At 43.4% G+C, this 16,536-nt stretch overlaps 1 protein-coding gene across 3 annotated transcripts in view; it reads left to right on the plus strand.

The window, feature by feature from the left end:
• The window catches only part of LOC115204161 (protein unc-13 homolog B-like), a 123,090-nt gene that overhangs the window by 61,648 nt on the left and 44,906 nt on the right, over positions 1 to 16,536 (plus strand). For all 3 annotated transcript variants that reach the window (XM_029769526.1, XM_029769525.1, XM_029769527.1), the window contains 2 exons: positions 10,512 to 10,820; positions 10,926 to 11,016. In XM_029769526.1, the coding sequence (XP_029625386.1) occupies positions 10,512 to 10,820; positions 10,926 to 11,016 (400 nt within the window). The remainder of the gene's footprint in view (positions 1 to 10,511; positions 10,821 to 10,925; positions 11,017 to 16,536) is intronic.

The following is a 16,536-nucleotide window of genomic DNA, read 5'->3' on the forward strand; positions in this document are numbered from 1 at the left end:
TGGATGGGGAGCATCGCCGCACAGCCATTTTCACGTCTCCAGAGATGTTCGATTGGGTTCATGTCCGGGCTTTGGCTGGACCACTCAAGGACATTGAGACTTGTCCCGAAGCCACTCCTGCGTTATCTTGGCTGTGTACTTAAGGTTGTGCCTTTGAAAGGTGAACCTTCGCCACAGTCTGAGGTCCTGAGTGCTCTGGAGCAGTTTTCATCAAGAAGCTTTCTGTACTTTGCTCTGTTCATCTTTCCCTCGATCCTGACTAGTATCTCAGTCCCTACCGCTGAAAAACATCCCCACAGCATGATGCTGCCACCACCATGTTTCACTGTAGGGATGGTGCCAGGTTCCTTCCAGACGTGACGCTTGGCATTCAGGCCAAAGAGTTGAATCTTGGTTTCGGCAGACTAGAGAATATTGTTTCTCATGGTCTGAGAGTGCTTGGGGTGCCTTTTGGCAAACCCCAAGCAGGCTGTCATGTGCCTTTTACTGAGGAGTGGGTTCCGTCTGGCCAATCTACCATAAAGGCCTGATTTTGGTAGAGTGCTGCAGAGATGATTGTCCTTCTGGAAGGTACTCCCATCTCCACAGAGGAACTCTGGAGCTCTGTCAGAGTGACCATCGGGTTCTTGGTCACCTCCCTGACCAAGGCCCTTATCCCCTGATTGCTCAGTTAGGCTCAGCGGCCAGCTATAGGAAGAGTCTTGGTGGTTCCAAACTTCTTCCATTTAAGGGTGAAGGCAGCCCCTGTGTTCTTTGGGACCTTCAATGCTGCAGAACGTTTTTGGTACCCTTCCCCAGATCTGTACCTCAACACAATCCTGTCTCGGAGCTCTACGACAATTCCTTCAACCTCATAGCTTGGTTTTTGCCAAAGGTGGATTACCTTTCTAACAAAAGGTGGATTACAATCAAGTTGTAGAAACATCTCATGGATGATTGATGGAAACAGAGCTCAATTTCGAGTCCCATAGCAAAGGGTCTGAATACTTACGTAAATATATTAGTTTTTTTATATCAATTTGCATAATGTATTAATTGTTTTAATACATTTTTGAAAAATTCTGTAACGTAACAAAATGTGGACAAAGAGAAGGGGTCTGAGTACTTTATGAATGCACTGTAACACTTTGTATTCAGGAAAAAGGTACAAATCTGTCGTTCTGCCCCTGAGCAAGGTAGTTGACCCCCTGTTCCCCGGGCGCCAAAGACGTAGGTGTCGATTAAGGCAGCCCCCGCACCACTCTGATTCAGACGGGTTGTGTTAAATGTGGAAGACACATTTCAGTTGAATACATTCAGTTGGACAACTGACTGACTAGGTATCCCTCTTTCCCTATGTTGTGTGTAGGCCAGTGACAAGAAATCTCAATTTCGTCTATTATAAATTCAGGCTATAAAATAACAAAATGTGGATAAAGTTGTGGGGTTGGAATATTTTCTGACGGCACTGTAGTTGTTAAGAAGGAACAAATTTGGTCTTAAACCAAAATGGTCAAATGGTCAAAATTGTCCAACTGTTTGGATGTTTTCCAGGATGAAACACAAATAATTTGCCAACTCCATTCATGTATCCAGTGTAGAATGGTTATTTGCACTCTTACATGTGTGACTTGCTGTGGAAAACATGTGGCTCAGTGAGATTGTGGTAAATGTCAGTCTGTGTGGACAGATGGAAGGCTGATCCGGATAATTCATAACATCTGAAAAGAAAAGTGGGATTACAGCCAGGAAGTTATTTTCCTTCAAATGTATTGTTTTACGAAACTTCTTGGGTAGTTTTAATGAAATTGAGCTTAATTTAGCCTGCTGTTGTCACATATGGGTCTTTGGGACCCTGGTGTTGGTTTAGTAATAGAGATTGCCCTCGTCGACCATGTCTCTATGTGGTCTGTAAAAACTACTTTGGACAGAGATGATTCAGGTTGGATTTTACGTTGTTGTTAATAATTCCCCAGAATGAAGAGGTGAATTTCGGTCCTCACACACACACAACGCACTTATATCAAACAATCTTAATAACACTCTTACCAATATACTCACATACACTTAAATACAAATTCACCACATTTTTATCATATGTATGTATTTAATGCTTGTCTCTGTCACATAGTCTTTATCTTACTTTTTTTGTCCTGTTATAATATGAAATCTTTCTATTGTTCTCTTTTCTGCTATTGTTTCCTCTCACATCCCATTTTACCTCTACCTTAATAAATTAACCTAAACGAGAGCCATAAACTGTAAAGGGAGGGTCAGGATCATCCCTGTAGATTATGGCATGGTTGTGGAGGATTAGGAGAGCAAGTACAAAGTACAGGGGAGAAATCAGCTGAACGAGTTACTGGACATGGAAGAGAATCGTTGGCCTGAGGACGATGTTATCCTTCGCATGGGGAGAGCTCTCACTGAGCCCTCGGGCAGCTCACTCTCCCAAAGCACACAACGCAGTGGCATCCTACCTGCCACCTACCCAGCGGGCTATGACACTATCGATCGGCAGTGGACGAAAAAGATTTGGGATCCAGGAGGACTGGCCGCCTTGGAGGCAGAGAAACTCACAGATGAGCCTTTCCCCCCTAACCTTGCACTCCTCTGCCAGAAGAGGGGAGCTGGTGCTGCGGCAGGTGTTAAAGATCGAGGGGGAGCAGATGACACCGTGCCTCAAGCCATACAAGAACAGACTTCTTTACAAGACTAGGATGTGCGCCAAAAACATGCTCAGGGACACCTTGGAGAACTACATGGTGTATCAGGAGGACGAAGCTGCCAGAATGAGGACAGGTTTAGGGTACGATTCAGAGGAGGAGCTGCACTACTCCAAGCGATCGGAGGAGGAGCTAGAGGAAATTGCCTCCATAGCAGAGGCCATTCATTCTGAGAATGGGAGGGGCCATGGCCAAGGCAGACATGCTTCATCCCATGGAGTTATCTGGTTAAGAAGAGGGGAAAGGTGAAAATAGGAGGATGGGCTCCTGAAGCAATGCTGTCTCCAGTGGAGGAACCAAGTGACGAGTATATAGATTCCATGGATGAGCTCCAGTGCCTAGTAGAAACAGTATTAGATTACCTGGCTGAAAATGATTAGGAAATAAGTAAGTTTGGGTCCCTTCCCAAGTCATCCAAGTCAAGGTTATCTTCCCAGGGCAGCGTAAGAACAGAATCTACTGGAGAGGACCCAAGGACCCCTAGAGATGTCAAGGAGGAGACCCAGACAGAGGCTCCACCTAAACCAGGAATATCTGGAGTGAAAAATGCTATGAGTTCATTACTCAGTTCCTTCACTGACAAGGTTAGCTCAGCCCCAAGTAGCCCAGCTCAGGTTCTGCAGAAACTAAAGTGTCACCTGCACCATCTTCTCAATCTGGTATATCCACACTGTTTTCTTTAATTCCAAAATCCACCAGCCCTGCTCCTGTATCTGTTGTATCTCCTACAGTTCACCCCAGCAGAACATTTCCTTCAATTTACCTTCCCAGTCTGATGCCAAGGCACAAGTCCACAATCAAGATACACCAGTCATTAGAACAGAGATTCTAAATAGTAGTGATAAAGTTCAGGACTCTGCAACATGCCACAAACACCAGCAGTCACTTTCGCTTTTGAGAAAATTAGTTTTGGTAAACTTTTTTTCAGGTGAAGAGGTAGTGAACTCCACAGAGGGAAAATGACCTCCAGGGAGAAGTGGCTCGAGAGGACTCTCAAAATCTTGCAAACTGGGATGAGAAATGTATCCAACTAGGTGAACAGTCAAGGGCTGTGATAGGAGACAGAAGCCTTGATAATTCAAGAAATACACCCCAGAATAAACGATTTGCTAATGCACAAGGAAAAGTTGTTCATGGGAGACCTGACTCTGACTGCCTTTCAGCAATATGTGCCTACAGTGGGTGGGAAGCCCATTAGCCAACTAGAACCAGTGAGTTCAGGTTTCTTTAGCCCTTTCAATAAATAATTCAGCTCATTAATTGCACCAGTTAACCCTGTTCTCTTGCAGGGCCCTCCCTGTTGCAGTGTATCCTGTATTTGGGTCAGAACCAGATATTAGCTTAGATAACCCTATGGAGGAGCCATCTTTAGGCAGTAAGCTAAAATGTCAGTTTCTTTCTTCTGATGATGAGTCTTCCCAACAGCCTCCAAAACCAGAAAGAGGAATGTTCTTTGGGGTCAGGAAATTTGGTTCTGGTCAGGATATCCATGCCTCCAAACCCCCAGAAAATCCTAGTCAACAACAGGCCCAGCATCACCAATTGACCCCAGTTCCACATCAGCAGCATATGCAGCAACATCAGAGACCACCTCCAATGCCTCTTGGGCATGCTCCTCCTCAACCTGAACCTCAAGGTTTTTTAACAGGACTTCTTCAATTTGCTTCTGCAGGCAATGTATCTACAGTCGTGGCCAAAAGTTTTGAGCATGACACCAATATTAATTTTCACAAAGTCTGCTGCCTCAGTTTGTATGATGGCAATTTGCATATACTCCAGAATGTTATGAAGAGTGGTCAGATGAATTGCAATTAATTGCAAAGTCCCTCTTTGCCATGCAAATGAACTGAATCCCCCCCCCAAAAAAACATTTCCACTGCATTTCAGCCCTGCCACAAAAGGACCAGCTGACATGTCAGTGATTCTCTCGTTAACACAAGTGTGAGTGTTGACGAGGACAAGGCTGGAGATCACTCTGTCATGCTGATTGAGTTTGAGTAACAGACTGGAAGCTTCAAAAGGAGGGTGGTGCTTGGAATCATTGTTCTTCCTCTGTCAGCCATGGTTACCTGCAAGGAAACACGTGCCGTCATCATTGCTTTGCACAAAAAGGGCTTCACAGGCAAGGATATTGCTGCCAGTAAGATTGCACCTAAATCAACCATTTATCGGATCATCAAGAACTTCAAGGAGAGTGGTTCAATTGTTGTGAAGAAGGCTTCAGGTCGCCCAAGAAAGTCCAGCAAGCACCAGGACCGTCTCCTGATTCAGCTGCAGGATCGGGGCACCACCAGTACAGAGCTTGCTCAGGAATGGCAGCAGGCAGGTGTGAGTGCATCTGCATGCACAGTGAGACGAAGACTTTTGGATGATAGCCTGGTGTCAAGAAGGGCAGCAAAGAAGCCACTTCTCTCCAGGAAAAACATCAGGGACAGACTGATATTCTGCAAAAAGTACAGGGATTGGACTGCTGAGGACTGGGGTAAAGTCATTTTCTCTGATGAATCCCCTTTCTGATTGTTTGGGGCTTCCGGAAAAAAGCTGTCCGGAGGAGACAAGGTGAGCGCTACCATCAGTCCTGTGTCATGCCAACAGTAAAGCACCCTGAGACCATTCATGTGTGGGATGCTTCTCAGCCAAGGGAATGGGCTCACTCACAATTTTGCCTAAGAATAGTAGCTGTTATAGTCTGACAGAAAGCATGGATTTTTGTCACGGTCCGCATGGGATTCATATGGGACTTGATGTGGTATTGTGTAAATGTGTTTTCCAGCATGATGGAGCACCTTGCCATAAGGCAAAAGTGATAACTAAGTGGCTCGGGGAACAAAACATCAATATTTTGGGTCCATGGAAAGGAAACTCCCCAGACCTTAATCCCATTGAGAACTTGTGGTCAATCCTCAAGAGGTGGGTGGACAAAGAAAACCCCACAAATTCTGACAAACTCCAAGCATTGATTATGCAAGAATGGGCTGCCATAAGTCATGATGTGGCCCAGAAGTTAATTGACAGCATGCCAGGGCGGATTGCAGAGGTCTCGAATAAGAAGGGTCAACACTGCAAATATTGACTCTTTGCATCAACTTCATGTAATTGTCAATAAAAGCCTTTGACACTTATGAAATGCTTGTAATTATACTTCAGTATTCCATAGTAACATCTGAGAAAAATATGTAAAGGCACTGAGGCAACAGACTTTGTGAAAATGAATATTTGTCATTCTCAACTTTTGGCCACAACTGTGCCGTACCAATCAGTCCCCAATCACTTAGACACTTTCTGCAGCTCCTCTCAATAAGCCTAGCCAGCAGTACCCAAACAACATGCAGGATGTGCAGTTGCAAAGACAAAATCAACCAACTCAACAGCCTAGTCAACAGGTGCAAAGTCAAAATCAACTAACTCAACAGCCTAGTCAATCCAGAGTTCTGTTCTCTGGGCTATTTAAAAAAATATTCCACAGACGATGTGCCTCAGCCAAGAAAGGCAGCAACATGTAACCTCACCACCACATGTAACCTCACCACCACGTGTAACCTCACCGCCACCACGTGTTCTCTCACCGCCACCACGTGTTCTCTCACCGCCACCACGTGTAACCTCACCGCCACCACGTGTAATCTTGCCACTTACCAGGCAGAAATCTGACTCCACCTCCACATCAAGATACTGCAAGCCAGCAAGGAGTTGTCTGGACTGTTTAACAAATTAACAAAATTCTCTGAAAATGTTGAGGCCTGCAGTCAGTCACCATCCTTGCAAATACATCTTACAATCACTCCATTTGGCTAGCCTTCACATCAAACTCAGGCATCTACACAATACCACATCAAGTCCCACATGAATCCCATGCGGACCGTGACAAAAATCCATGCTTTCTGTCAGGACTATTCAATAGGAATCCAACAGAGGAATACGCCACTCATAAATCAAGTACTGAAATGATGTCATCCCAACACTGTCTTAATCAAAGTAATAATTTCTTATATTCAGTAACTGGACAAGATGGTTACCATGATTCATTGGCGTTATATGGAATCAATTCTAGTTATGGTGAAAACCAATGGATCCAATAATAAATTCTGTGGCAGCAGCTTCAAAATCAATCGCAGCCTTATCACCCAAGTAGTGATGTGGGTTACGTACAGCCACCAGAAGGTGCAGTGTACCAAGACTCCTCTCTCTACTGTAGCTCCACAAATATAAATAATACATATATTTCTCCTCAACCATGGCAGGAAATTGACTTTAACCAAGATTAGGCACAACCAACAAGAGGTGCTCAGAAATGTTGACAACAATCCATATGCCAAGACAAAAAATATGGAACAGCTATGATGACTTGGAAAATCTGCATTCTAATCAAATGATTGAACAAGAAGCAGTACTGGACTGAAGAAGAGGGTGCATTGAACTTGACCACCAAATGGAATAAAGCTAAGTTTGACAAATGGAACTCCTTTGATAATAGTAGCTGTTATAGTCTGAATGGCGTTTCATATCACGAGGGATACTATGAGGAGAATCCATCTAATCTATCTTATTCAGCTAATTGGCAATCTAGTGATCAGACTGTTACTCAGATACCTAGACTTTCACGACAAGCCATCATGTCTCAGCAAGCTGCTCCACCAACACAACCCAGAGTCCCAACCAGTTCCATGAGCTCTCTCAATAAACCTGCCTCTCCCCTACAGCCACAAACACAGCACACCACAGATAGACCAGCTGAAAAACAAACTGCTGAAAAACCAGCTGAACCACCACGGGGGATTTATGAGCTTTTTCAAGTCTGCCTTACTTATTGAGGAGCTGATGCCAGAGCCCACTAAACCCTCAGAGCCATTGTCAAAACAAGATGGGACTGGTTCCACAGACCCAAATAAGCAGGGAGACTAGAAGCTCCTGTGTCCATTTGGGTCAATAGACAGTTTCTTTAGTGCAGAGCCTCGATCACAGCAACTGCAACCAAAACCTGTAGTTAGAAATTAGCCAAACAGACTCACAACATAAGGTTCTCAGTTGACACCATGCATGCCTTCACTTCAGAAACAACAAACAATGGATGGTTCTGTGCAAAGTGGGGTCCAACAGCCAGCTCTTGGTCAACAATCAGATAAAAGCATGTCACAAGTATTTCCTCCTAATACAATCACTGGCCCCTCCCCGGGCCGATCACAGACTATGCCACCAACCGGACAAACCAAATAGGAATCATCCCCAAAACCATCAGGCCGACTGTTTGGCTTTATGGGAGAAATTGGAGACATGATCTCTGGAACACCACAACCACCAACAACTGTCACCACTATTAAAGAGGAAACTCCTGGTATTGGATTATTGTCCATGTTGGGTGGGTCTAGTCCACAGCAGGCCTCAACCCAAACTGGGTCCTCATCTCAGGTACCTCCTCCAGAACCACCTGGTAAAAGTTTATTCTCAATATTCAGTGGACCAAGTCCACCACAGGCACCATCTCAATCTGGGTCCACCTCTCAGGTGCCTCAACCACAACCAGAGGCTAACTCGATTCTTGGAAGACTCCTTTCTGGTTCAACTGCCAATGAAAGCCCAGCAAAATGATTGTTTTCCATGTTTGGAGGCCCCAGTGCCCTACAACCTTCGGCAGCAGCTCTGTCAGTTACAGGGTCCTCCGTTCCAGGATCTACAGTGCCTAAAGAACCACACACAAAAAGTGTATTTTCCATGTTCAGTGGCCCTTTGTCACCCCCACAAGCTAGCTCTGATGAATCGGCAACCACAGTACCTACTCCTGAGTGTGCCACTACCCAAAAGGAATCCATCCCAGAGTGTGCACCTCAGGAACCTGCCACAACTAAAGGATCAGAAGCCCTTAAAGAGCCACCACCTACAGATGCTCCTCAAACTGCAGGTTCTATGTTGGGAGGGTTGTTTGGAGGATCTAGTCCCCAGCCCACTGCAACTACTCCTCAAACAGACCCAAGCTACAGGATTTCACTCCATGTTTGGAGGGTCTACTCCCCAGCCTGGCACAGCTGCCCCTCAAACTACAGGTTCTAGGTTTGGGGGTTTGTTTGGAGAGTCTAGTCCTCAACCAGCTACAGCTGCCCTTCTAACTGCAGGTTCTATGTTCGGGGGGATGTTTGGAGGGTCTAGTCCCCTACCAGCTACAACTACTCCTCAAACGGCACCAACAATAACCGCTGAGAACAAAATAGCAACAGCTACTCCTGACACCACCCCAGCAATTCACAATTGTCTGAGTCACCTGGACAACCTGACGCCAAAACTTAACCTCGAGTCAGTTTCCCGCAAACCTGATCCTAAGGCTGTTAAAGTAGCCAAGGCATTGAGAAACCTCCTGCTTCAGCTGTCGACTGTCAATCAAAAGAAGCTGATATCCCTACAGCATCATGGCAACCTGCTAAAACAGAACAGCCCTCAAAAGCAGAACTACCTCTAACGAAGGATCAGTCCAGTTCTTCTGGAAAACAAAAGGCTGTGAAAGGAGCAGTAATACATGAGAAGCACAGGGTAATTTTGTGGGAGAGCCTGAAAGTAAGGAAATTGACAAATCAGGCCCACCAGTGGTAAGTGCCCAGACGATTACCCCAGCTGATCAGTTGCCTAAGACTAAAGAGCCAGCCCTCATGTCCCTGTTTGGTGGTTTTATTTCAGGAACTGATGATGCTGGAAAGTCTTTTGGATCCATGTTTTCATCTACACCAACAATTCCCCAAGCCCTTCCCATAATTCCTCATGCAGAAACAGGTGGTGGTGGTGTTCTCAGGATTCAAAACAATATCTGCAGGCCTGTTTCAGGAGGACAAGCCAAGTGTAGCAAAGCTAGAACCATGCCTCAGAGGTTTCTGGGGTGCTGCCAAAACTCCCAAACTACAAGCTCCCCCAGTTGTTACCACTCAGCCTAAAACTAATGATAAGCCAATCAAGGAGACAAGCGATCAAAGTTCGGTAGGTCCCCCTGGTGACTTAGCCAAACCCCAGATTTGCATCTCCACACCTGAGATAGATCCTTCAGCATCCCATTCCCAAAAGGAGAAGGAAAGCCTTGTAGAACCACCCCTCTCTGCAGATCCCACCTCTGGAGTGCATCTGGACGACCAGTTCAAGAAGGACCTATTGAGTGCTAAAAGGCCAGTAGAAGCATAATAAGTGGTCTTCCCCAACACCCTTTATGATGCATTGATATTTTGGGGAGCGTAACCAGGGTCCAGCTTCGCAATCCACCTCACTGAGTACTGTGTTCTGTCTCTTTCCTTTTAACCGTGTTTGTTTTAAGCAGTTGTGCTACTGTGTTGGTGGTTGATTGGGAGGTGTATTATACCTGTTGTGATATATTGACAATAAGCTAAATATTTCTTTCTCTTAAACACCTAGCGTAAGATTAATTCAAGTTGTACATACATTGCAATTAGAATTCTAAGAATGTATTTAAAAAAAAATCTTAACCTTACAGAATTCCCTGTTGCCATTCAGTTTTGATCAAGTTAGAGATTTCAGTCACTCATGGTCTCCCAGAAATAGTAATTAAAGAAAACCAGTACATGCTTAACCAGTACAGACAAACATTCATTGGGAGAATCTGGTACATCAAAATTCATTTCAGGCAATTGGTGTATTCATTCTAATTTCCCAACAGGTAGTTATTTTCTCTGTAAGGTTGGATGTATTTTAAAATGTTGTACAATTCAGTAGAAACTAGAATGTCTATATCCAATTAATGAACCTAGCTTTTCTTCATCACAGCAATGATTATTCTAATACTAAGTCTCTACCCTCACCCCTCTTTCACCATTTCAGTCCGGTAGAAAGTAGTCGCTTTGGGTCCTCTGGGAACCTGAGCCAGACCAGCTCCCAGATTAGTGAGACAGGCCAGGAGAGTGCTCCAGGCTCAGGGCTGGAAGAGTCCTTCCACTCCTATCACAGTACCGGCTTCCGCCCCTCCATCAATGTCCAGCAACCTACCAATGGACACATCCCCAGCAATGGACACTCTGTTTTGGGGAAGAAGTTGGGTAGACCCTGCCTGGATGTGGGGAAAAACTTAAATGGCTCATTGAAGAAATTAGACCATTCAGTAGAGAAAAGATCCAACAAACATTTGCGAAGGTGAGTCTTTTATTAGAGAAAGAGTTATGAATTTAGAACCTGCACTGAATAGTACAAGTACATTCCTGGTGATCCTCTCACTTTCTCTCAATCCACACATCTCAGTTTCCACGACAATGGGCCTCCTTTGCCCTTCTCTCCATCCAGAATACACTGGTTGAGGGCCATCAACAAAGTCAGGGATCAGCTTCAGGAGGTAGGTTTTTTTTCCCATGTTAATCTTATGTTCCCTTTCCTCTCATATATTACCTTCTAATCATCTTGCCCACTCTACACATTCACAACCACACTTTTATTAACCTGCTCCCTATTTGTATTTTTCCCCATCTGCTTGGTTGAGTTTCACCTCTGGTAGTTCGAAATAGGCAAACTAAATAGCTTATTCCAAGTATTTATCAAGATAGGTTTACTTGCGTGTATGTTTGTTGGTTGAGTTAGAATATCAAACAGCTGTTCACTGTTCTTGCTCTCTGAGTTAGATGTGACCCTAGGGGCTCTGGGCTTCAGAGGTGGAAAATTATCATTAATGGATTGTTAACTCAGGAATGAATCACTCTCTCATACACCACAAAGGACCTCTCAATTGCAGCCTCTCCTCTTCTCATGCTACATCAGATTTGAGTGTTGAGGATCAGCGTGGCAGATGTGTTGTTGCCTACCCTTACCACTTGGGGGCGGCCCGTCAGGACGTCCAGGATCCAGTTGCAGAGGGAGGTGTTTAGTCCCAGGGTCCTTAGCTTAGTGATGAGCTTTGTGGGCACTATGATGTTGAACGCTGAGCTGTGGTCAATGAACAGAATTCTCACATAGGTGTTCCTTTTGTCCAGGTGGGAAAGGGCAGTGTGTAGTGCGATTGATATTACGTCATCTGTTGGGGCGGTATGCGAATTGGAGTGGGTCTTGGGTTTCCGGTATGATGGTCTTGATGTGAGCCATGACCAGCCTTTCAAAGCACTTCATGGCTACCGACGTGAGTGCTATGTGGCGGTAATCATTTAGGCATTAACCTTAGTTGTCTTTGTCACAGGGACTATGGTGGTCTGTTTGAAACATATAGGTATTACAGACTCGGTCAGGGAGAGGTGGAAAATGTCAGTGAAGACACTTGCCAGTTCTTCTGTGCATGCGTTGAGTACATGTCCTGTTAATCCGTCTGGCCCGCGGCTTTGTGAATGTTGACCTGTTTAAAGGTCTTGCTTATATTGGCTATGGAGAGCGTGATCACACAGTTGTCAGGAACAGCTGGTGCTCTCATGCATGCTTCAGTGTTGCTTGCCTCGAAACGAGCATAACGGGCATTTAGCTCGTCTTGTAGGCTCACATCACTGGGCAGCTTGCGGCTGTGTTTCCCTTTGTAGTCTAATATTTTTCAAGCCCTGCCACATAAGACGAGCGTCAGAGCCGCTGTAGTAGGATTCAATCTTAGTCTTGTATTGATGCTTGGCCTGTTTGATTGATTGTCTGAGGGCATAGCGGGATTTCTTATAAGCGTCCGGCTTGGTGTCCAGCTCCTTTAGCTCGGTGTGGATGTTGCCTGTAATCCATGGTTTCCGGTTGGGAACTGTACGTATGGTCACTGTGGGGACGACGTCGTCGATGCATTTATTGATAAAGCCAGTGACTGAGGTGCAATAATACTTGTTTATCTACCTTAGGTGAATGCACTGATTGTAAGTCGCTCTGGATAAGTGTCTGCTAAATGACCTAAATGTAAAAATAAACAATTGCAAAGCACACAGGGTATTCTTATTGGCCATGTTTCGGGGGCGGAGCTCATTAGAATAATACCCATCGTGCTTTACAAGTTTTCATTTGATATTTTGGTCATTTAGCAGACAGTCTTATCACACCATAGTGCCATCAGACTTCTGATACCAACGCAGGGTGAAAGTTGGCCACAAAATTGTGAACTTTTATAAAAATATTGTGTATACAATAATTTTGTATTTTGAAAATAAAAATTTCAGGTTTCGAAAGTGTCTTCTTACAAAATACACTGGATTGTAGAGCAGACCAGTGAATTACTAAAAGGTTATTGAAATACGTATTTTAAGATCAGAAATACTTCCCATCTCTGACTCATTCTCCCTCTGTAGCCACTGCACTAATGGAGTGGTGAATGCGCCTAGGAGAGAGACTGAACAACTAAATGTGAGAGTGAGGGAAAGATGCAGGAAAATAGGGAACAAGTGTGATGGGAATAAAGAAGTACTGCTTCAATGTTTATCACATTTTTATTTTGCGCATTTTGTCGAGCAAATGTGCTTTATCCTGTGATGCTCACTTTGGAGTATAAGGATAGTGAAAAAGTTTAGCACATACAGATTTTTTTTCAAAATTTTACAAAATAATTGGGTGGGCTGGGATATTTGCAGAAAGGTACTGTGAGAAACCATGCTGATTTCACATTGTAGACTCGGCGCTTACTACACAAGTGCATTTGAATGAGTTAAGAGGGCGGAAAAACCTGAATCTCCAAACTGAATACATCAAAAAAGGAATGACATCTCTGACAACCTCAATTTATCCTGATTCTCTGTGGTGTAGGTGGCTGGGTGGAGCTGCCTTAAAGCTGCAATATGTAACTTTTTGGTTGACTTGACCAAATTCACATAGAAATGTGAGTTATAGTTCTATCTTTCTTATTGAAAGCAAGTCTAAGAAGTGGAAGATCTGTTCTATGTGCACTATTTCTATGCTCCCTGGTCTTAAGTTGTGGTGTTGCGCCTTACTTTTGGTGTTGTAAACCAGCTTCAAATAGTTGAAAAATACTATATTTTTGGTTATGGAAAAGATATTTCACAGCAGTTTAGATTGTTCAATGATTCTCAACACTACTTGCTTATTTTGTCACATGAACTGAAATTAGGCAAACTATTTTAATTTTAGCCACCAGGAAATGGCAGAGCGATTTCTTGCATAGTGGACCTTTTTTTAACTAGTGATACCGGAGCTCCAAGGCATGCGTCGAAATCGCTAAGCAGTTTACTTCGAAACAGTGTGCCGATGCCTGTATCACTGTATCAGAAGCGCGTGATCAATGATGTCCGAAGTTTAATTTCGTCTAACAATCACCTGATTGGTTTGGTATTGGTTTCGGTATAAGACAAAAAGGCTACTCGGCGCATGCGCTACACCGTGTGGGATGTCATCTATAATAATTTGGCTGCTTTAAATTATTTTGACCAGCATGTGCCACTAGTGTACACTGTGTTGATCAAAGCCGTGAGTAATGAACCTATTTTTGACACAATTGACTGGAATGCATCAATGCTTCTGGAAGCTTTGTTTCCCCATCACTACCTTTTTTAAGGTTTATATTGCAAAAGAATGGTCAGATATCGTCGGTCTATCTGTTGGTCAGAGACAGTTCATATCAGACCTGGGTTCAAATACTATTGCAGGTATTTCAATTACTTTTCAATACATTTCAAAACAAGTATTCAGAACCTTTATTTGAATAAAAAGATCGAAGATCGTTGGCTAGAACTGTAATTGCTAGGGGCCTGGCCCACATGGAGGGAAATGTAGGGAACATGGCGCAGCACAGCTTCCAGAAAAACGGTTGCTTACAAACTAGGGATTTTGTAGCTAACTGAGGTAACACAGTAATTCTGTTCATAGATTTGCATGTATGAACTACACATTGACACATTCAGCCCACAGCAGGAGGTTTAAGAAAGATTTTATAGTCGCCAAAGTTCTGGAGCATGTCTTTTAAATAAAAGTACTTGTTTTGGGCTGTGTATTTGGAAATACTCAAATACACATTATTATAATTTTTTTAAATACACATGTATTTGAACCCAGGTCTGGTTCATATACAGTATGAGGAATGTGTGGAAGACTAGAAGGACTGGTTTCAGCTGTAGCACAGATTATGTTGTTTCTAGTCATGCACTCCATTAAACCAATTGATCTGTGGTTAGAAACCTGTGCTGGTCGTAATGAACAGGTTATAGTAGTGCGGTGTCTTGAGATGCATTCCATTAATTAAGCCATGCAGCCTGGTTATGAGGAAGGGCTTGTCATGGTGCTGTGTTCCATTATACTGATTGCTATAGGGCCGGTATAAAGGTCAAATGGAAAGAGAGTGAGGACAGCAGGATGGTACAGATAGAGGTGGAGAGAGAGGGAGACTGAGAGCTGGCATTTTCACAGCTTCAGATTAGCTTTGTGCTGGAATACATCGCCAGAGGACAGAGAGAATGGGGACGGAACGAGAGAGGGAATGCACGAAGAGCGGGAGGGAGGGGTACTTAACTGGGACTGAACTGTCATGTGAGCCTAGACTCCTCGCGCTTGCCCTTCCTGGGTTTGTACATCTGGAATGAGAGAGTCAACACTTCTCCTGCGTCTGTCAATCTGGGTGAAGACGAGCAGTCCGATGTGCTTTGAATGTAGCTCATGGAATTAAAAGCACCTGGGGATATTTAAAGAATGGGCAAAAAATTACTTTTAAGATTTGGCGCTTGTCTTCTGTTGAGCAGTTTTCCACATGGAGTCAACGGTTCCCACTAAGTGACTTCTCTCGCCTTCACAGATTCTTACAGTATACTATTACCTTTTTCTGCCTTCATGAGGTAAGGTTTATTGAATTTTATGCATCTTTAGAAATGGTATTATTGCATGAAGTTTGCATTTAGTATTGTGCTACATAAACTTAAGATAATGTTTGCTCTTGACTTTTCTGACTTTTTTCATGAAATGTGTGGCTAACAGAAAAATGTTTCCATAACAAAGAGTAATATTGTGCAGACTTGGGTTCAAATTATGTGTATTTAATTATCTGGTATTTAAAATACTTTTTCTGTGTATTTGAGTATTTTCAAATACACAGTCCAAAACAAGTACTTTTATTTTAGTATAGAATGGTTATTTGTAAAAACCAAATAGTCTACCAAATTGCATTTGAGAGTATTTTCAAATACCGTAATTTCCGGACTATTAAGCGCACCTGAATATAAGCCGCACCCACTGAATTTAATAATTATTATTTTTTTGAACATAAATAAGCCGCACATGTCTATAAGCCGCAGGTGCCTACCGGTACATTGAAACAAATTAACTTTACACAGGCTTTAACGAAACACGGCTTGTAACAAAAATAAATAGGCTTTAACGAAACATGGCTTGTAACAAAAAATAAAAAATTAGCAGTAAGCTTTAGTTGTCACGCTGCTGTTTCCAACGTCTTATCATCGACTCATTAAGACCAAGCTCCCGTGCAGCAGCTCTATTTCCTTTTCCAACAGCCAGATCAATCGCCTTCAACTTGAAAGCTGCATCATATGCATTTCTCCGTGTCTTTGCCATGATGAGGGTGACAAAATGACTACCGTAATCAGAATGATGGGAAGTTTGAGAGCGCTCGATTTAATCTAAACGGTAAACAAAAAAGTTGTTTGACCTTAACCCGTTCGACAATTTCATTGGTCTAATGAAAGCTTCATGCCGCCAAAAAACTGAGCACGTCACAGAATGTGTTTTTTGGAGAAAAAAAAAAATTTAAGCGGGAAAAATCCATATATTAGCCGCGTCATTGTTTAAGCCGCGGGGTTCAAAGCGTGGGAAAAAAGTTGCGGCTTATAGTCTGGAATTTACGGTACTTATTTAAAATTGAATTTTCAAATACTTATTGAAAATTATAATTTCAAATAACTGTGTTAAATGCATGAGTGTATCTGAGTATTTTAAAATACTTTCCAAGTGTTTT

The sequence above is a fragment of the Salmo trutta genome, chromosome 12 (assembly GCF_901001165.1).
Source record: "Salmo trutta chromosome 12, fSalTru1.1, whole genome shotgun sequence".
Lineage (NCBI taxonomy): Eukaryota > Metazoa > Chordata > Actinopteri > Salmoniformes > Salmonidae > Salmo > Salmo trutta.